The 21,340-nt window shown below is 33.6% G+C and overlaps 3 protein-coding genes across 4 annotated transcripts in view; 1 reads left to right on the top strand and 2 right to left on the bottom strand.

Annotated features, from left to right (window-relative positions):
* The window catches only part of LOC140062959 (small ribosomal subunit protein uS19), a 254,689-nt gene that overhangs the window by 150,137 nt on the left and 83,212 nt on the right, over nt 1–21,340 (bottom strand). The window lies entirely within an intron of this gene.
* LOC140063271 (aldehyde dehydrogenase, mitochondrial-like) lies at nt 83–11,315 on the bottom strand. 2 transcript variants are annotated; one of them, XM_072109808.1, is made up of 15 exons: nt 11,310–11,315; nt 8,130–8,154; nt 5,001–5,053; nt 4,724–4,828; nt 4,432–4,572; nt 3,550–3,676; nt 2,925–3,115; nt 2,700–2,813; nt 2,317–2,419; nt 1,845–2,029; nt 1,450–1,614; nt 1,093–1,250; nt 851–925; nt 714–753; nt 83–359 (listed from the first exon to the last, which is right to left on the bottom strand). In XM_072109808.1, exons 3-15 carry the CDS (start codon nt 5,040–5,042, stop codon nt 327–329), a joined length of 1,479 nt encoding a protein of 492 aa, XP_071965909.1. In that variant the 5' UTR covers nt 5,043–5,053; nt 8,130–8,154; nt 11,310–11,315; the 3' UTR covers nt 83–326. The 2 variants fall into 2 exon arrangements, with proteins under 2 accessions (XP_071965909.1, XP_071965910.1); XM_072109809.1 differs by lacking the exons at nt 8,130–8,154; nt 11,310–11,315 and adding an exon at nt 8,089–8,107.
* Nucleotides 8,135–20,485, top strand: LOC140063270 (BOS complex subunit ncln-like). The gene is made up of 14 exons (XM_072109807.1): nt 8,135–8,585; nt 9,558–9,745; nt 10,035–10,179; nt 10,439–10,533; nt 11,542–11,625; nt 13,040–13,143; nt 13,386–13,474; nt 13,726–13,850; nt 14,083–14,273; nt 15,414–15,540; nt 16,543–16,712; nt 17,017–17,070; nt 17,235–17,313; nt 18,242–20,485. The coding sequence occupies exons 1-14, from the start codon at nt 8,411–8,413 to the stop codon at nt 18,302–18,304; spliced, it is 1,689 nt and encodes a 562-aa protein (XP_071965908.1). The 5' UTR covers nt 8,135–8,410; the 3' UTR covers nt 18,305–20,485.

The following is a 21,340-nucleotide window of genomic DNA, read 5'->3' as shown; positions in this document are numbered from 1 at the left end:
TGGAAATTTAATATCTATTTTCTGTTTGTTGGCAGTAGCATGCTTAACATAAATTCATCCATTGTTATTTATATGTAAACACACTTTGAAATATCATAGATTTCAGGTTTTTGCCAACAAAAATTAAATTCTATAAAAAAAAAATGATAAAGTTGGATGAAGAGAGGCAAAACAAATGCATGCATTAATAATACTGTATTTTCTTTAAACATAATAGCTCCACCATTTGGTTATTTGATATACATATTAATTAATAAATGAGACAAACAATATTTTCATTGAAAGCAGTTTGCTACATTATTTTTAAAATACTGATCAACTGTGATTTATGAGTTCTTCTGTGGCACCTTGATGATAACCTGCAAGTAGAAAAACCCAACAAAGTATTTGTTTGGTATAAAGACCTTTTTGTAATGATCCCACTACAATCAACCCTATTTAGGGGACAATCAGTGGTGTAACGGCTATGAGCGCTCATTGGCCAAACCTAGGAGCCCTTGAGCTCAAGGGCCCCAGAGCATGAACAGTCTAATTTAACTACCCAGCGTTGGAGGGTCCCTCATGAGTCCTAAACCAGGGGCCTTTGCGCTGTGCATTCGTAACTGGGGACAATCCTATTAAGGAGATACCTCCACTATTAATAAAATGCTACTTCGTATTAAGATGTTATCTATAGATGTTTTTTTAGTGTACATGAAAGTAGACTGACTTACAGTTTTAACCTCATGGTATTCTTTCAAAGAATCTTCTCCCCTGAAAAACAAACATAATCATTCGATATTTATTGACCGATTTATATCACCTGGTACTTTGCACTTTATATACTTGAAACATGAACATTTGAACTTACAAATCTCTACCAAAACCAGACTGCTTGTATCCACCAAAAGGAGTGGAAGGTCCGCCCACATTGTAGCAATTCACCCTGAAAATACAAGAAATGTAACTACGGTTAGTGTATGTTAAAATATGGACCGCGGAAAGTGTTCTATTTTGAATAAATCGAATATAATTTAAAGTACCAAAACACTGTGAATATAGCATTTAAGTTTACAATAGTAGCAAGTCATTTCCGAATACTCAATGCTTTACCATACGGTTCCAGCTTTTAGACTGTGTGCCACTGTCATAGCAACATCAATATCTTTTGTGAATACTGCTCCTGCTAGGCCATAATGTGTCTTATGAGCACGCTCAATGACCTCTTCAATATTCTTGAATTTCAAAATAACTTGCACAGGTCCAAAAATCTTAAAAGAGTGCAAAATACCAGAAACTGCTAAATATATTGTAAAGTAACAACTATTAAATAAACCCCTTATTTCCTTTCAATTGTATACAGTAGAACCATTTGGGACACCACTATTAAGAGGATTGCAAATGTGTACTACAGTACTATCAATTATAAACATGTAAATGCATTTTGTCAACAAATCAATCTTAGCCTACCTCTTCTTTGGCAATAGTCATGTCATCAGTGACATCAGAAAACACAGTTGACTGCAAGAAGTAGCCTTTGTCACCATGACGACTACCACCACACGACAATGTGGCACCATCTTTTTTACCAGATTCAATTTTTCCAAGAACTTTATCAAACTGTTCTTGATCAATCTGTGAAACAATTTCAATACAAACATTAATAAATAGTGGTGACAAATATTTAAATTTATGTTACTCATCAAAATCATCTTCAGCATTATCACCCTCATCAAGAGTGGTGGATCCAGGATGTTGGAAAAGAAAAACCCTTTTTCCAGTTTTCACCTTCTAAAAAATAAAAAGTTTTCCCCTCTCCGTATAAATTTGCATATGCTCATAATCAACAGCAGGGTAATATTTACCTGAGGGCCTGATTGGGTACCATCAACATACGGATCTCCAATAACCCTAGCGTTTGCTTTCTGCACACTTTTCTTCACAAACTCATCATAGATCCCCTCTTGGACAAATGTACGGGAACCTGCAGAGCAGCATTGGCCCACATTACAAAAGACGGCTTCATGGGCCTCATCGACGGCAAAATCCACTATAGTACATAGAATAATAGGTTTTTTAATTTAGTTTATTTTAACGCATTCAACAAACCGTAATTAGCCAATTACAGGATGAATGATAAACTAAATCATGCTTATAAACTTCAGGATTGAACTCTGGCAACCAGGTCAGGATTGAACTCTGGCAACCAGTTCAGGATTGAAACCTGCCATTAAGTCACTATTGAATAATCGACCTTGGGATTGGAAGGCAAGCTGCATTGCCACTAAACTGCTATTATGCAACTTCAAGTATTGATGTTATAATATAAAACGTTACCATCACTGTCTGCAAATACAATGTTTGGACTTTTTCCACCCATCTCCAGAGACACTCTCTTCAAATTGCTTTTTCCTGCTGCTTGCTGGATCAGATGACCGACCTATTATAAATTGCACAATAAAATATACTTTGATTAGCATAACTATTTAGAGGGAGGGGCTTACATAAGTTGAACATTACTATGTCTAGCTAGTTAAGTAACTTTTGTGTCAAGGAGTTAAGTTAATTAGTCAGATATTTTGTCCTTCTCTGACGTAATTGATACCAAGTAAAATAATAATTTCTGTGAAGAAGATTGCATTGTTTCTGCAGGCATGGGGCAAACGGTTTGCAAATCTTTAAATAAAACAGTATACAATAAGGATGTTATCTAATAGTACCTCAGTTGAACCTGTGAATGCCACCTTATCAACATTCATATGCTCACTAATTGCTGCTCCAGCTGTTGGACCATATCCTGGAATGATGTTAATAACACCTGGTGGAAAGCCAGCCTAGGTTTACAAAAAACATAAGTATTAGACTAAAAAAAATTATTTGCCCAACAATTGTATTGTCATGCTAGAATGTTTACTATTTAGTAAAATTGATTGATAGGAATGTACCTCTTTGATTAGTGAACCAATAAAAATGGCTGTGAGTGGTGTCTGTTCTGCTGGCTTAATAACCATTGTATTCCCACATGCTATTGCGGGGCCTAACTTCCACCCTAGCATATCGATTGGATAATTCCATGGAATGATAGCCCCGCATACACCAACAGGCTCAAGTTTTGTGTAGCAGAAGTAATCACCATCTAGAATTAATTAAATTATGTTAAATAAATATCTTATTTGCCTATAGCATATTATTGGGGCATAAAGTTTACATCTGCGGATAGAAAAGTTTGTTGAGTCGAGTGGCAGAGCAGTTAAGGCAGCAGGGGCGTTGCAAACTATAGCCATCAAATCGGCATAGGTCCAAGGGTCCGGTGCACATCTGGCTCGTGTAAACTGTAAAAAACCCAGTGCATCTTTTAGAAGAGTACTGTAGGGTGTTGAATGATTGCAGTTTGGTAGTAGCTCGACAGTACTGTACATGGACACTAGAGGATAAGAAAGTTGTATATAGTATGTATGTGTTACATACTGTAGTACAGTAGTCCATTACGCATTGAGACAGTTGTATACAAATACTGTATGAATCAATTATTATGACTGCACCACATATGTTTCTAATTAATAAATTCACCTAATGGAATAGTTTTTCCATGAATCTTGTCACACCAGCCTGCGTAGTACGTCAGGGTATCAGCAATAGAATCCACCCACATCTCGGATTCAAAGTATGGCATGCCATTATCAAGAGTTTCCAAAGCCTAAAAAAAATGATGTCAATGTTAAATGTAACATACTAATATTAAAGCCTAAATTTTGGCCTTTTATCTGTGGAGTGGGGTTGTGGCTTGGCGGTGCTTAGTCCACAGCTGCAGTCCCAGGGTCCTGGTTCAAATCCTATTCAGTACTGTATCTCCACTCCCAGAGACTTAGTTAAGACTTTGTTTATGTAGAGAAACATACCGTAAAACCTTGAAAAGAAACCCATGGGCTTCTTCTTTTTTTAGTGCTCTTGGGTGGGCTTCTTTTCGAGATGGGCTTCTTTTAGAGAGTACTTTTGCAAACTGTAGAGGGGGGCTTATCACACATCACAAGTATTTGGCATTAAATTATCCTACTACAGATAACTCTTAATCACATGTTTGTATTGTTTATTTCTGTTCCTTTGACATTCAGTTAATAAACCTACATTCTTAATACAGTATAGTAGTCTATCTCGAAAAGAAGCCCATACTATCTTGAAAAGAAGCCCAGGGGGCCTAATTTCGAGATGGGCTTTTTTTCGAGAGTACTTTTGCAAACGGTAGAGGGGGGCTTCTTTTCGAGATGGGCTTCTTTTTGAGGTTTAAGCCCATGGGCTTCTTTTAGAGGTTTTACGGTACTGTATGTATGTATTGTCTAGTGAAACAGGATTGCCACCTTTCAGATGGATAATAAATCGATTCAATTTTGAATGGTATGGTATGATTTTTGGTTAAGTTTTCCACTGAGAAAAGAATGATAAATTGGTGCTTACAGATAGATAGTCTTTGTTTTTTTTTAAAAGATCAGCAAGTTTTACCATCATCTTAGCTCTCTTGCTGGCGTCAAGTCGTCGCCATGGTGACCCAAGATTAAAAGCTTCTTGTGCAGCTTTCACAGCAATGTCAACATCTGCCTAATTTATTGAAGCATAAGACAAAAAGAATTTGTTTATGTTATGGGTAAAAATTCTAGAAGTAATGCACAATTTAACGAATTTTGCCCTTACGTAAATTTATATAGATTATACTGTAGGCCTATTGCTATAGAAAATGCATACTCAGTACCTTGTCGCCCTCCTGGACATCACATATCTTTTGACCAGTACAAGGATTGATGGTTGGAAATGTTTTACTGCTTACCGAATTAACAAACTCATTGTTAATGAACAACTAGGAAAAAAGTTACAAATAAATATTAACAGTACATAAAAATTACTGGATTTAGTCAACATATTTGCTATGCAAATTATTAGGGTTGGTTTAGCCTACCACCAGCCTATGGTACATTAATTATGCCTTTTCTCTACTTAATTGTTGCGTTTAATGTTTGGTTGAAACTTACCTGAGTATATTTAATCTCTGGTTGGGTATATAATTTAGCCATGTTTGCCAAACCTGTGTAAACAAAGTCAAAATTGTAGGTGTATGACTGATTCATATTATGTGCAATTTGAAATTGAGCATGCTTATCAGTTGATCATTTAGAATAAAATGATCACCTATTGTTATTGTATACAATCTTATTATTAATATTATTGGTTATCCGATTGTCAAATATCATCTTTTTTTTCTTTTCTTTTTTGATCTGATGGTCAAACTTGGCATATCAAATTTTGATGTTTATACATGTTATAAGTTAGGGAAGAACAATTATTTCAAGATTTTAATTGATTTTAACCTTGTTTTTAGTCGCGTGGAAGCGACTCTATAGTTCACTATGTCGGTCGGTTGGTCGGTCTGTCTGTCTGTCGGTCCGGTATCACTATGCGTTTTATCGCTTTCTGACCTTATCTTGATATCAGTTTAATCTAGCTAGGTCAATTTTTCACAGTATATTCCTTATGGCCAGGAATCAATGTGGTTATGTTTTCATGGTGCGCAATAAAAAATTACGCGGTCTACGCACGATTTAACGGAATCACGTTTGTAATCATATCTTCACAACCATGAATCACAATTAAATAAAATTTGGTACTCATAAATTTCAGGGCATAAATCATCATTATGGCAATACAATTACGTGCGTAGCGCATGTAACGCATGCGTACGCGCGCTTAAAATTTTCAAAATTTATTTTCGATGAAATAAGAGTACGTTTCAGGCAATTTTAAGCGTTTACAAAATTGCCATGAGTGCGCATATTTTTGTAATTTTGTAAACATGTTCAGTATATTTAAATGTTATTGCGCACTCTTTTTGCCCGATTTCTGTTTTCTTGACTTACTTTTCAACTCGAAATTACGTTATACGAGCACGTCAAAAGTGACAGGCTAAGCACGTGTAAATTAAAAAAATATAAATGTTTTCAAACATTTCAACATTTTTAAACATGTTCAGTAATTTCGGTCAGTATAGTTCACTATGTCGGTCGGTCGGTCTGTCTGTCGGTCTGTCTGTCGGTCCGGTATCCCTATGCATTGTAGCACGCGACTTAATGGCTGTTGGCCTTGTTTTAGCTATATCTCACCTATTCTTGCTTAAATTTTTTCATCATTTTTTTATATTTTGATCAGTGTCATTATCATGTAATATTGTATAATCTAAAATCAAAATGTCAATTAAGCATTTTAAAGGCTGGCCAAAGAAAAACCACAGGCTGGCCGTGTTTCACAACCCCTTCAGTATAGATACAATTCATTCATCGCTATAAACATAATTCCCTCGACTCGTACGGTACAATGGCATACATGAAGTTTCTGCCTCATAAAAAACGTGTGTGTGTCGTTCACCGTCCATGTTGCACAATTTGCGCAACGGATAATCTAGCTCGTCTATAGTGACGAGTTCATATCTAGTTAGGTGATCATTTAGAATAAAATGATTACCTATTGTTAATGTATGAAATCTTTTATTGTGATTGATCTTTTTTTTTCATCTTCTTTATTAGTTATCCGCAATATGCAGATAACTTTGTAATTGTATGAAATCATCTTTATTGTGTATAACTCCTTGTAATTGTATGGAAACATCTTTTTTTCTCTATTATTCTTTCTGTAATTTTTGTGTCTCTCGAAAACGTGTAAATATAACATTTCATAACTTTGTCACTATACTGTATGGACATTTACGTGAAGTTGTGCACATCCTATTTTGTTATGACGTCACCTTTACAAGCGCTTTCATGAATTTTTGTGATTGAGCATAGATTAAAAACTAAACATCACTTTTTAATGACACTTTCTGTGGATACAAAATGGTGTGTTGTACACAAAGTTACGCACAAAATTAATTTCTAATCAACTTTCTACATGATTCTCGACATTTTGTATCAATCATATCAATAAAATTCACTATAAATAAACTTCAGGTGAAGGGTCAAAATATTAGCAAATAAAAATGTATGCATACATACAGTAGGGTCATGCGCGAAAAAAAAAAAGCTGAAAATTATGTTTTAATCAATTTACAGCATGAATTAGGCCATTTGTGTGTTTCAAAAAATTATTTGTTTTTGCCTGGGCAATACATAAAAAACGTACAAACATTTTTTTGTACAAATCGCATTCTATTTTTTTTTTAAACCTGAGTAACGTAGGTCGTGTAATTTTGCCTTCACCGTATGTGAATACCTTATGGCTCTTCAGAATTAAAGGTGACCTTGATTTTTATAATTTATTATGAAAGCTGATGAAATGTAGATATGAATTCATATAATGTTTTGACGTTATCATACAGTAAGCCTGTTGAAGTGAAAAATGATAGTTTTTCATCTCTTAGTCAAGCATGGAGGTATACCTCTATAATCAGTTGAAATTAGCTTCTTTAAAATTTTTTCACAGATTTGCTCAATATATGGCTAATTTAGGGATACTAACTGTATATATTCTATTAGTATAACATAGGACAACTCAGTGTCTAGGCATCAGGTCATAGCCTATACATACAGTAGTAGGATGGTACATCATTCAACATTTTGTGATCATATTTTTAATAATACGTGCATTTTCTTAAAAATTTAATGTTGACAGTCAAATTATAAAAAATAGGCAACTATAATTCGTCAAAGTGAGTTTATGTGCATGTACAGTACTTTTTTTATGAGTAATTTGAAAATTATGCAATGTAATTTGAATGAAGACAACTTTTGAGCATGTTAAATTTCAAAATCGCGCAAACAGTTTTTTTACGTTTTTGTGGGTTGAGTTCAAATTGTATAAAATAATAATTAATAGGCACTGTAACACTAATCAATAATGTCAATATAAAAGATACTAGGCCTAGGTCTAGTAAGCTAGGCTAGTAGTACTAGGCCTAGCCTAGCTGCTGACTATCATACACTCCCGCATACACTGTAGTGTAGTGTTAGACAGTAGAATAGGCCTAGCCTAACCGACGAATCACCACCAGCAACATTGAAGCCTCTACTATTAAAAAAACTGAAAGTGTTATCATATAAAGCAATAAAACGTGCAATAAAATACAATTAATACATTCATTTGTATATTTCAAGTACTGTAAATGGGTAGCCTACCACCAGCCTGCACAGCAAAAAAAAATGGTAGGCCTATATAGAGCTGCTCCTGTTTGAGCTTGTTGCAAGGTAAGCGCTATAGATCAGAGGCACCATACACCAATTAGTAGAAGTTGTGGTGGTGTGAGCATGTTGTGCGTTCATAAATTATCTATTCGTACGGCTAATCGTCTATTGATACGTGTAGCTTAGTATAAAGTTCATCAAAACGATTTCACGTGTGTGAATTTGGTCTTCTACAAATTTCTTTCCTTTAGAATTAGGCATTTTTTCGCACAAATATGTGGATTGAAGAGGCTAATGAGATGCTTGATATGTTCAGGGGTAGCATACCTCTTACAATTATATTAATTGTTCCTGTTTTAATCATGATTTCCCCTGGTGTTCCTGTCGACGCAGCCCATGAGTTTTCAGTTTATCGTATGCAGCAGTATGATCTTCAAGGCACACAATACGGTAGGACGCCCGGCGGTAGAACAAAGGACGAAGCCCGGTGTTCATGAGCCTGGGCCTAGCCTGGACTAATTGACCCATTCTAGCAATTCAACAACAAAAAATGTTTGCCTACCTAGTCTAGGGCCTAGGCCTATGTATGTTTTAATCCTAGGCCTATATAAATTGTTTTTTACATTAGGTAGGCCCTGGGCCTAGAGACTAGCTAGTAGGTCCTAGCTAGTAGGCCTAGGCTAAGCCTAGAATTTTTAATTTATTAAAATAATATTATAATGTAAATGGTTAATTTTGATTAATTGACAATTAATAATATTGAATATTTTTGTTCATTATTATTCAAAGATTGAAGGTACTAATGCACTTGTCAATTGTATGACCCACTATACGACCCCCGGGAGAGGTGCGTCATGGGTGCGTCATTTACAAATAATTACTGACGCAGGGGTGCGTCAAAAAACCTTGATGGTACGTCACATCAATGAACAAGGTGTGTCAATGTCCGTCACTTTACCACCCACCATATCATAAACAACATGGCCACAGTGCGTCAAAATGGGTGCGTCATGGTCACCTAAAGGTAAGTCACCTTTTTGACGCACGGGTGCGTCATGGTATTCAAAAGTATGACGCACATCTGACAAATGACGCACCTCTCCCGGGGGTCGTATAGTGGGTCATGCAATTGACAAGTGCATAATAATAATATAATATTTTATCAATTTAAAATTTAAGACGGGAAACCATGTATGTAGAGATAGAGAGTGCGCAGTCTACTCATAACTCTGCTTCAGCGATCAAAATCTGACCACAAACACAATACTTGTGCAGTGCAGTCATCAACATTAACAAAAAATAGGAATGTTAAATTGTTGAATGGGTTCGTCTATTTAAATAGAACAGTCTTCTTTCACCTCTACTCAAATACTTGGCCTATTCAACTCTATAAACATTTGTTAAATTCATTATTTTTTTCAGGATGTCGCAATGCTCTGGTTAACATGGAAGCACGTCCAATTAACTCAAATGTTATGGTCAGGAGGTGTCTTGTAACTAGGTTAGCAGAACTCACTTCCGAACGATATCAAGAGGTTATCGAAGGAGCAGGAGCTCTGTTGATCTTGCTGCCAAAAGATATCAATGCTTTACCGCAGTCAGTTGTGCAAGTATGTTTTACAAAGTCTAAGAAAATTGTTTATTTGCTCACTTTAATTTAAAGTGGGTGGGAGGGTGTTTGTGGCGTTATCAAAATGTACAGTAATACTAAATGATATATTTGGGAGGAAGGGGGGGTGGGGGGGGGGGGGGTGATATGGTTTAAAGGTTAATTTTCAGCCCTGCAGTAGTTACCCAAACCTGTAGACATAGACCAGTTACGATGATTACGATAATTACTATATCATCTTACCTTGCAAGCTTATTCAATACATATTCTTATAATGATTTCTTGTGCAGTATTGGCTAGAGTTGGAGCCACAGATATTGGAACAAGAATCAAAAGTTCCAATTTATTTTGCACATGAAGATGATCGTTTGATCGAGATATATGAAGATATCAGAACAGCGGTCAGTTCTGACCAAGCAGCTTCTGGTGCTGAAGGTCAGTTACACTATAGTTTTAACAATTCCTAAAGAGGTATCACTGTATACTATGGCAGTAAAGTAGATAATTTGATTCACTGAGATTTACATCCTAGACTTTAGAAGGTCCATTGTGACTTACTAAAGTAAATAAGATCAGGAAAACTAGTCTGATGCGTAACTGTACAACTGCAACATGTTAAAATATATCTACATTGTTCTTATTTCTTTATTCAAATTATTAGTATTGTTTATGTATATTTAATATGTATTTTCAGCTTTATTAAGCGCAGTTTATGCCAATGGCTTTCAAATGGTAGTATCTGGATCTCAATCAAAGCCAGTAAAAGATGGAACTATTACCAGTATCCAGGTAATATATCAATACAATATGCTCTATTAATTGGTTATCTGCACTTGAATTGCCTTGTTATTGTCGGGATCTTTTTTTTTTCTGTCTTATTCATTTTTCTTTCGAACAAATTTTGTGTGACGTGTATCGCTCTTGTCAACATAACATTGTATTAACTGTAGATGTGCAGAATAGAATAGAGACGCACGATTTTATGAAATTTTATGGTTGATCATAAATTCTGAACACAAATTTATTTCTAAATGAAACTTTGCAAAAGTGTATTTCATAATAAGGAGCAAGTTTTGATATAATAAAAAAAGCATGCTACGCAATAAATTACGCGAGTACGTGTAATTAAAATTTCAAAATGCGCAAAATTATTTATTTTTTTTGTAAATTCACTTTATTCACTTAATGTAATTAATTAGATAATTATCTTCTAAAATTGCTATCTTTATGTTCCATTTTGATGACGTCATCGTCGTAAAAGGTGGGTCTAGTAATTTCATCTATGCTACACTGTATATTATAACATATACAGTGTATTCTGTAAATACTCTAATATGCTGTATGACACAAAATAGGTACAATTCAGGACTGTAAACATATTTAATTAATTCATAGAATGGCATAACAATTGTCAGCGTTCATATTTTAACATCTGTGCATGTTGCATTTGCGCGGATGACCCAAACTCGTCAAAGGGACGAGTTCAAATCTAGTTTTTATTTTTTATGTAACTCATTTATAGTCTTTGTATATTTAGTTCATATGTACTGTATTATCAGTTAATTCTGGTAGGCCTATGCCTATTGCTTGCTCATGGCAAGATTGTGCTTGATGACATGCCGAATAAATATTATTATTATTAATTATTAATACTTTTTACTACAAATAGCGTTATCATCATAAGGTGAATAACTGTCTAACTGTATTTAAAAATACTTTTCTTACAATTCAACAATGTAAACTAATATAATGTATACATTTACTCTGTTCATAATGTACTGTTAATAATTATTTCAGGGTATGCTAAAAGGGAAAGGTATTGAAGATCAACTCCCCACTATTGCTATCGTAGCCCATTATGACTCATACGGAGTTGCACCAGTAAGTAAACATACATGATAAGAACTTTTTTTTTTCGTTCAATTAATACGAACGTCAGGAGAAATGTCCCTTAGGACACCTCTAGTTGATATCGCGCTAGCAAACAGAAGAACGATCATAGCCTTCTTGATTGCAATGCAAATAATATTATACAATCAAAGCAGCTAGCAAATCAATCGCGCCTTTGATGATGTGCGTACGTTAGGTACGAAATACTAAATTCCACCGATCTATAGAGTCAATTAATTCAGTGGGATATTGAAAATATCATGATAGATAACATTTACAAGAAAAAAAAAAATACAATCAATTATTATTTTAGCTGAAAACTTAATTACAATATACAAGTTTCCGCATTAAATGGACGATTCAGACAACAGCCAATTAAAACTAGAGATTGAAAGAGAGACATGACAGCAGCGAAACACTTCTACATCTCGCGGCCGCGGCCGGTGAAACCAAGTCTCAGTCATTATAACATTTTGTTGCGCAGTTTTTTGTTTCTTGGCTTACATCGTCATGTCACGTGTCTCATGCATGCCTCAGTACCTGTTTTTAGATTGGTTGTGGTTAATAAGGTCACAGATAAGGTTTAAATGTCACGGCCGACCATAAAGCATCACAGTAGAGAACCCAAGCATCACGGTGCCATGACGCTCCTGGAGAGAACACTGACTCGGTATTATATATCGTGTAATATAAGGAAAAGAGGGAACAATATGGAAATTGAAGTAATTATCGATTTCATAGTCTATTTTAAACAAATAACAAATAGTGTTAAATTTTACGAGAATGTTATAAATTAGAATCTTAACTAGCAGTAACCCGTGCTCCACACGGTTTTTTCTACCTTAATATGTGGGTTATACTTTGCATGGGCAAGTATGATAAAAGCGCCCTCTGATAAAAGTACAAATTATTAGAATAAAAACAAATTGTTTCACAAATCAAATTCGGAACTACGGTATTTACGGCCATTGATTTTGTTACTAAAAATGGACAATTCATACATTTCACGGATTTTATTTTTAATATGTTTTAAAAACCAATGATCAAAATTTTACATATATATTTTTACTATACTATCGTGTGCGGCCCATCAATATACATCATGGAGGAGATTTTAGTTTAGTAGCATTAATATATTATATGCTAGATTATTTGCAATTTTTGCCACTACTCTTTTTGTATCATGTAATTATACAGTCTACATTTTTGTATCTAACTGCATGTGCAGTAGTTTATTACTTGTATTAATTTGTTTAAATTTCTGGACAAGGTTCACAGCTTTTTTGTTGCTAGTAACAATGTGCTGCTGTTAAATCTTCCCTTTTTTAAAATAATTTTTGTAATGTGATATCTTTTTCTGTTTACTAAAATTGTGTGTGAATAAATAATGAATTTTGTTTTTCAGTATCTAGCTCACGGCGCCGATTCAAACGGAAGTGGAGTGGCTGCTTTATTAGAATTAGCAAGACTCTTTTCAAAACTTTATTCAAACTCAAAAACACAAGCAAAGTATCCTTTTAATAGATGAAAATAACAATGTGTGGGGTTGAATCCTTATCTAGTGCTAGTAGATAACTACTCTACGCCCTAAGCCTCAAGTGAAACTTTATAAATACGATATAATTTGAGTGAATTTTCTGTTTGATGTGTATGAAATTTAAAAATAATAAACGCTAAGGCCATTAGATAAATGCATAACTACAATGTTTTCTCATTATTATATTGCAGTTATTATCCTGAAATAACTGCAGGTATAATCTTTTATTTCTTCTCTCTGGAGGAGGAAAGTTCAACTATCAAGGAACAAAAAGATGGATCGAAGATAGCCTGGAAAGCACAGGTAAGGTGTGACGATAACACATAGAGCTTGGCAGCATAGGATTTTGATGATGAGTTTTGATCAGTGACTAAAGCCAGGGAACATCCCTATCAAGTAGTCAATGTGGATTGACAGTGATAATCCAGAGCAGATTTTAAAATTTTAATTAACTTCAGACACAACCATTTATCAGAGATTCAAATAATACTATGCCCTTCATTCTTTCTTCCCTATGTATTATATTATAAACATTAATTTTTTGTTTTATTTAGAAACGACATTTCTGAGTGAAGTATCGCATGTGTTATGCTTAGATAGCATTGGATCTGGTAATGGTTTGTTTATGCATGTCTCCAAACCACCTAAGGAAAGGACTGTGCCTCACAGTATCTTACAGGTAAATAGCAACAAAACCTACTTGCTACATAATCTCATAATTTCACTCTCAACTTGAACCAGTGAAACTTAATAGTGGATTGATTGATTTTTAGATTGATTAATTTTCACTAAGCTTGAACCAGTTTAAGTGAATAGATTGATTGATTGATGGCATGCATCTTAATATTTGTATTAGAACTTTTTACTTCATTAAGAAAAATAAGAAGCACTTTTGTTTTCTATGTTTTTAGGAAATAATTGCAGTCAGCAAAACACTCTATCCAGAATTAAATACTAGTATGATTCATAAGAAAATTAACTTAGCAGACGACTTTTTGACATGGGAACATGAAAGGTTTAGCATGCGTCGTCTGCCGGCTATGACCCTCTCACATTTTGCATCTTACGTAGATCCTTTAAGAAACTCAATCCTTGATGATGGGTAAGTTATATTTTAAAGTAACTTTTAATTACACATAATCATACATGTGTGACATAAGAGGGTGATATAATTTACCTCCGCCAAGGAAGTATATGTAATCGGTAGCGTTTGTTTGTTCATTTGTTAGCAGGATTACTCAAAAAGTTATTACAAGATCTTTACCAAAATGAATATACAGATAGATATGTGTGTGGTCAAGGACCATTCCATTAAATTTTGGGACCACTTTTTAGTATAATTTTCAGACCTGCTAGTGGTAAAAGATAGGACTGAATTTTTCAATAGCCGGCGAGCAGTCTTAAAGTAACAAGTCTTCTCGGATAAGGACTATAAACCGTAGGTCCAGTGTACACATCTAGCTCGTGTGCACTTTAAAGAACCTAGTACATCTTTCGAGACGAGTAGGGGGTTACCCCGGTGTATTAGTACATCACAGCCACTGATCACCAACTGGGCCCTCTGGGAGACCAGTCTTTGAATGAAGAGGTTACCCAGTATAAATATAAATTTCAATTCAACAAGTAAACTGAAATTGCATTTTGTCCAAAAAACTTCATTTTTGTACAAGAGGCAAGAGTTATAATTTGTGATTTGTAATTTTAAAACATAATTTGATTTAATGTGCACGTTTTTTGATGCGAGTAGTTTAAAAAACCTATTTCTTTTCAAATTCACTCGTTTGATTTTCGCGTTGCTGTTCTATTGTTAGTCAACTGAAGCTATTGTTAATAACCATTACACCAAACTCGCATACACATGCTTGTAGTGAATTTAGCCTAAATCACCAACAGCATTAAGACACACACAAATATATATATACCTGTATATTAATTTTTTTTTTACCGGAGAAATCTTATGTAGGAGAATTTTACAGTAGGCGGAGGTATGCACTCTCGGAGTGGCTTTCTAGTTACATATGCATGTGATATCGTAATGTTGGTTTTTTTTAATCTATAAATTTTATGTTTTTTTTTTATTCTGTCTATTTTTAATGTTTCAATCTTTGTACTACAATATTTTTAGACTTATGTCTGCCTTTTTTATACCTAAATAAAATAAAATATTACATATGTGTGACATAATGGCCTATCGTTGATTAGGTGTAACATTGAAATTGATTAATTATCTCAATTTATCTAGGACAACATTGGATGTTAGTGTTCTTGCAAGGAATGTAAAAATTATAGCCGAAGGCTTGGCTAGACATCTATATGGATTATCAAGCAGCTCATCTAATCAAAGCCTAGAAATATTCACTGATTTAATGGTGAGTATATTTGAATTTTATCTAGGTTGGAACTTGCTATTAACTACTTTTATGAAATGACTGTGTATGTAGAGCATTAGTTTGCTTCTGACATGGGTCTGATGGACACTCAATTCAAAATAATTCAATTCAAAATTACCTTCAGGGTTCTCACCAGCATGTCGTAAGTGGTGGAGGGCGACCCCCCTCCAAAAAAATCCTAGTAGGGGTGGGGGAGGGGTGTGTCGGCTACTCCGCCAGCCCACACATTTCACAAGGTCGGAAAAAATGCAGTTCGTAAACAACCCTACGATGTTCTTTTTGTGAGGTAACAAGGTGTGCAAAATTAATAATTAAATTTTGAGGTGGGGGACCAAGTTATAAATTACCCAGAAGCACATAAATAAATACTATTTTTAATCGTTTTCTTCGTGGTTGTTTTTATATACACAATGGCGAATATAAATTTCCCACGGTAGAGGCACGATGGCGCCACACGGTGAACCTTTACACCATGGTGAACCTCAATGAACTATGTAGGCTAGGTATACTTCTAAACATAATATAGCGAACATCCAGTTGATCCAGAAACGATGCCGACAACAAACGATCGCGCAGACCTAACTAGATATTTTTTTTGGTGTCATATGGCATTGGCAGGCCTGGAAACGCGACGAAGATCATGTACCTAGATTTTGTGTCATATGACATGAAACGCATACTCTCTGTAACTTAAGTGTTCCCACCACAATTCGCATACATTTTTTTTTTCACTCAAAATTCTGGTCGGGGTGTGAGAGGCCGCCAGGTAGCTACAGAATACTAGGCCGACTAGGGCCATTTTCTTTACACAGTGACATGTCGTAATAATTGAATAGGCCTAGGCCTATGTAAATCTTTATATGGAATATATTGATTTTTTCCTAAGTATCTCAACATCTTTAGTTATCCTCTCACCTGAATTAAGCACATAATACTCTACATACAGTTTTCATACATTAATTTAATATCTGTATTCTACAGGCTGTAAGTGAACCATCTCTTAAGTCCTGGACAACTTTCTTATCCTCACAATCAAGAGCAGCTCAGCTGATGACCAAAGATAGTCCAGTTGTCAACACTTTGTATGCAGGCATGGAAAAAATGTTTCCCAATGATGTCGTCACTAAAATAACTGTTAAAGCAGATAAAAGGTAGCCATTACATTTTAATAATTATTATATATTAATTATATTTATTCAGCAATTAGAATACAAGACATTTTACAGACAGAAAAAACCTAAAATTATTATGTACAACTATTAAAATTATACAAGACTTACCTTACATGGTCAATGCATTGTTCCACTGATAATTCAGCATGTATAGTAAACCATTTTCTGCTTTTATTTTGCATGTTAGTTTAAATGAATCTGTATGCTATTTATACTTCTACCTTTACATGGTCAATTTGCACTGTTCTAATTTTCCACTACATCTATATGATTTTTTTTTCAGAGAACCAGAATTTATTTTCTATGATGGTATGACAATGAAGATGAATGCTTATAAGTAAGTGAACTCCTCCAACTTGAACCCTGTTGTTATATGTTTACTTCATCATTATTACTTAGTGCTTGATGGATATCAACTTCTACCTATATTTCAATGTTGTTCTTATAACAAATTGTTGTATATTGAATAAAGAAGGTGAACATGTTTGTTTATTTTTCTAGTGTGAAGCCAGCTGTATTTGACCTATTCTTAGCAGCAGCTATTGGATGCTATATTGGTATTGTTTATCTCGTTGTTCAGGTCGGTATTCTTTTATTGTAATACTTCCATGTTTATATAAACTAGATCTAAGCTAGGATGGGCTTGCATGGAATCGTTAGTGGTGGTACATTAATTGCTAGAAAGAGCTTACAACATTTCAATGTGCATACTTGCTAGGCAAATCCTTGCCTTATAAATTTAATTAATTTGCATCCCCACATTGCTAATCGAATGTTCTGTAATCTTGTGACTGATTCAAAGGGCTTACTAGATTCAATTATTTATAAGGATGTCCACATTTTAATAAACAACCACTATTTATTTCAAATGGTAAATTCGTTTCACCCCTATTGACAATCGCATATTCTGTAATTCCAACATGTGCTACATACACCGTGGTTATTTATTCGTCTGTGTATTTTTGGACGTCCAATAGAGGCAAAATATAGTCGCCAATTTGATGAAGAGAACAACATTTTTTTTTATCACATCGATTCCCATCATTGTGTTGTGCGCTATTGTTTTCTTTGTCTTTTAATTAATAATTTCTGCTAATAAGTGCAAAATATAATGTTTATTAAAATAGCAATAAAGGTAATAAATTCTCATAATTTAGATCTATTTATAGAACAATTAATTAAACTTTTTTCTGCATCAAAGATAAATAATTGTTAATTTAGCATGTTAATGACTATAAATGCAGTACAGTAGTAGAGGCCTTGCCAACAGTAGTTTTAAAAGGAAGGAACTTAATGAATATTTTCCAGTTTTCTTATTAATGTAATACTTAAATCAACTTAAAATGTGCTTTGATATGTCTCTAGCAACCGTTGATGTACATAAGGCCTGTTAAAACTAGTAAGGCTTATTATGTCCTCAATGTTGGCTTATTCCAAATATAAATATTGAGTCAGTAAAGTAGTTTATGAGAAGATTTATGTATTACAAATTGTGTATTTCTTTACAGAAATTCCCAGCTCTGTTTTCTTTAATGCAGCAGTATTCAAGTGTGAAGGTGAAGCATCAATAGAGCAATATATTGCAATAAAAAATAAAAAGCAATAAATACATAATATGTCTGTACACTAATACCGGATTCACAGAACAAAAATTACATATTGCTACCAAGCTATGAACATTTAAATGCATTTACATGTTTACATTTCTATGAAATTTCGGAACATTGATGTACGGAATCTGCACATACACAAGTCTTTTTCTAAAGAAAGCAGCAGGTGAATGCATTGTAACTCAGTAAGATTATCCTACATAATATCTACTATAATAACTACTTTTTGCATTTTGTTGTGTGTGAATTGGGTATAAGCGTATTACATACATTACATATATTAAAAGATGCATGAATGGCACTTTATTATAATCTTCCTTCATGTGTTTGGTAGTACGGGTGGTATTTTTTTTAACTAAATGGAACTTTTCAGTAGATGTAAAAAAAATAGCATAAAACTTTAAAAAGAAAAAGGAATTAAATCATGAAAAAAAAATGTTTTTGTATGTAAAACTTACTTTTAACAAATAAGTTTTAGTTGATACAATCGTTGGTTCACATATTGTCACTTCATTTGACGTTTCCAATATGGTTGGATTTTGTTTTAGGATTTAGTACCATTCTAGGTAGAAATAGTATCAGTAGTTGCACAGTAGTTTTGGTTGTAGAGTTCGTTACTGTTCTGTTGGCTAACATTCCTGTAACAAACGTATAATGTACATGATTTTGAAAATTTATTTAAAAAATATAATTAGATTATCACAAAGCTAATGGGAGCTTTTGTTCTATGGTTAATTCGCTTGAAACGAAACACCCAAACAACAACAGAAAAAGTAACTCGATCCCATAAAAACCAAATGTAAAGATTTTTTGGGAAATTCAAACATTGAGAGAGACACCAAGGTGTTTTAGTAGGTTAATTTATAAATTGTACTCTGTTCTGATGAGCAAAAAAAAAAATGTTAAAAAAATCTATAAATAGAATGTTGTACTTTCATTGTTCATGATTTAATGTTTTAAGTCTTAAGTACATTGTTATATATTCTTTTTTGTCAATATTTTTCATGACATTTTTATGTTTAAATTCAAACTCTGTTTCTAAAAATACATTTATATCAAACAGTAGGCCTATATAGTTCAATTCATGGCACAGTTTCACAATCCTGATTGTTGGCTACAATGTTCAAATGTTTTCATACAAGTGACAGGGTATTAAAGTGAATGCGATACAATATATGCATGTACCAGAGATTGATACAAAGTACCAGGTACTTTAGTGTACACCAGCATAACATGCTTTTTTATGGGTATTATTGTTATTATTGTTATTATTAAATAGGTCATGCAGGATAAACTGCTCAGCAAGAAATTCATATATTCATACAATTCTGTATCATTTCATTTTAAGCAGGTTTATTTGTGGGTGGGTGTGCATGTATTAGTGTGTCTATTTCAAAATAACAACATTTTTTGTAAATGTTTTAAATAAAATAAAACAAATATAAAATAAAATTGTAATTACTTTAGTAACAGGCCAACAATTTGATATACAATTTAGGCCTATCAACACTCGCGAAATGCCGCAGCCGTCAGGATACCTTTTATGTCGTGTGTATAGCTGCTCCAGATATATTTATCTGCAGTGTTGTATGTATATTGCAATAATTTGTGGTGAAAAAGAAATATGGAAATAAGAACTAACCTTTTGTTATAGTTTATTGTACTAATATGAAAACATACGGTATCTTTAATGTAGGCCCAGTAAAATACTGTATTCGAATATAACATATTGGCCTACATAATCCTGGCGCCACCACTGTACTCTCTAGTCTTATATTACGGCTGCTGCCGACTATCCTCTTATACTTCATCCAATTCAATTATACTTCATCCAACCTACGCACATGTTGTTTACAACATCATGTAAGCATACAATTGTAAAAAATCGATATTTTTAAGAATGTATAATTTTTTTTAATTTGTTGGTGCTCATTCATTCATTCATCTTATTTTTATTATGCATGTTTAGGGGAAGGTAGATTACTTTTTCGGTGTCCTTATAGCAATTAAAAATATGTAGAAAAAAGTCGTACATAATTGCCGGTTATAAATGTTGAAACCGATATACTTGCAGATATCAACTAATGTACTACTTTTTGATAAACTTATTGGCAATAAAGTATCATCAGATATACATGATTATATCTTTGTCTTAATCGTTATTGTGTTGGTAACAAATATCTCATAATAACTAAAGTTATATAGATGGACCTACACATACAGTAGGCCTAATAACAATGACTGTACTCACAATACAATATTTGTATTGAATTAACAACACACAAAAAATGGTATGGTTTAATCATACCTCCATGGTTTAATATCGTATATACAACAGACATTATTGATGACATATGACGATTGAGTGTAAGAACGAGACGTTGAATTAGAATATAATAACGGTAAAATTATTCAGTTGTACTTTTTGTATTGTTGTTATGCAAAATAAAACTAACTTCATGACACTGTATGAATTTGCGTCTTAAATTAAAAAGCAGTTGTTGTATACCTGGGAACAAGGCAAATGCTCATCACCTGCAGTAATACTTTTTGTTTCAATAAACTGGGAATTTTTCATAAGAATCTAATTTTTATAATACTTTTTGGAAAATTATAGCCTAGTCTCCATGGCAATAACAAAGATCCAGTGTTATTCTTTATTTATTTATTTGCTGACCGTTTGTTCGCCGTAGCAGGACCCAAAATTTGGAACAGATTACCAAGTCACATTAAACACTTAGACGACTATAATCAGTTTAAAAAACATTTAAAAGCACAATGTTACGATACTAATTGATTTGAAGCGCCGCTGATTATAATTAAATGTTGTATAAATGTGCGCTATACAAGTAATAATAATAATAATAATAATAATAATAATATAAGAAAAGAAAACTCATCAAGACAGATAAAAAAGTCTTTAATGACAACGTGACTTTAAGATGGAATCACCAGCAATATCAAATTATATAACATTGGCAAGTTGTGTATGATAAC

The sequence above is a fragment of the Antedon mediterranea genome, chromosome 11, assembly GCF_964355755.1.
Source record: "Antedon mediterranea chromosome 11, ecAntMedi1.1, whole genome shotgun sequence".
In the NCBI taxonomy this organism is placed as follows: domain Eukaryota; kingdom Metazoa; phylum Echinodermata; class Crinoidea; order Comatulida; family Antedonidae; genus Antedon; species Antedon mediterranea.
Note: the sequence above shows the minus strand (reverse complement) of the source record. Positions and strands in the feature narration are given on the sequence as shown.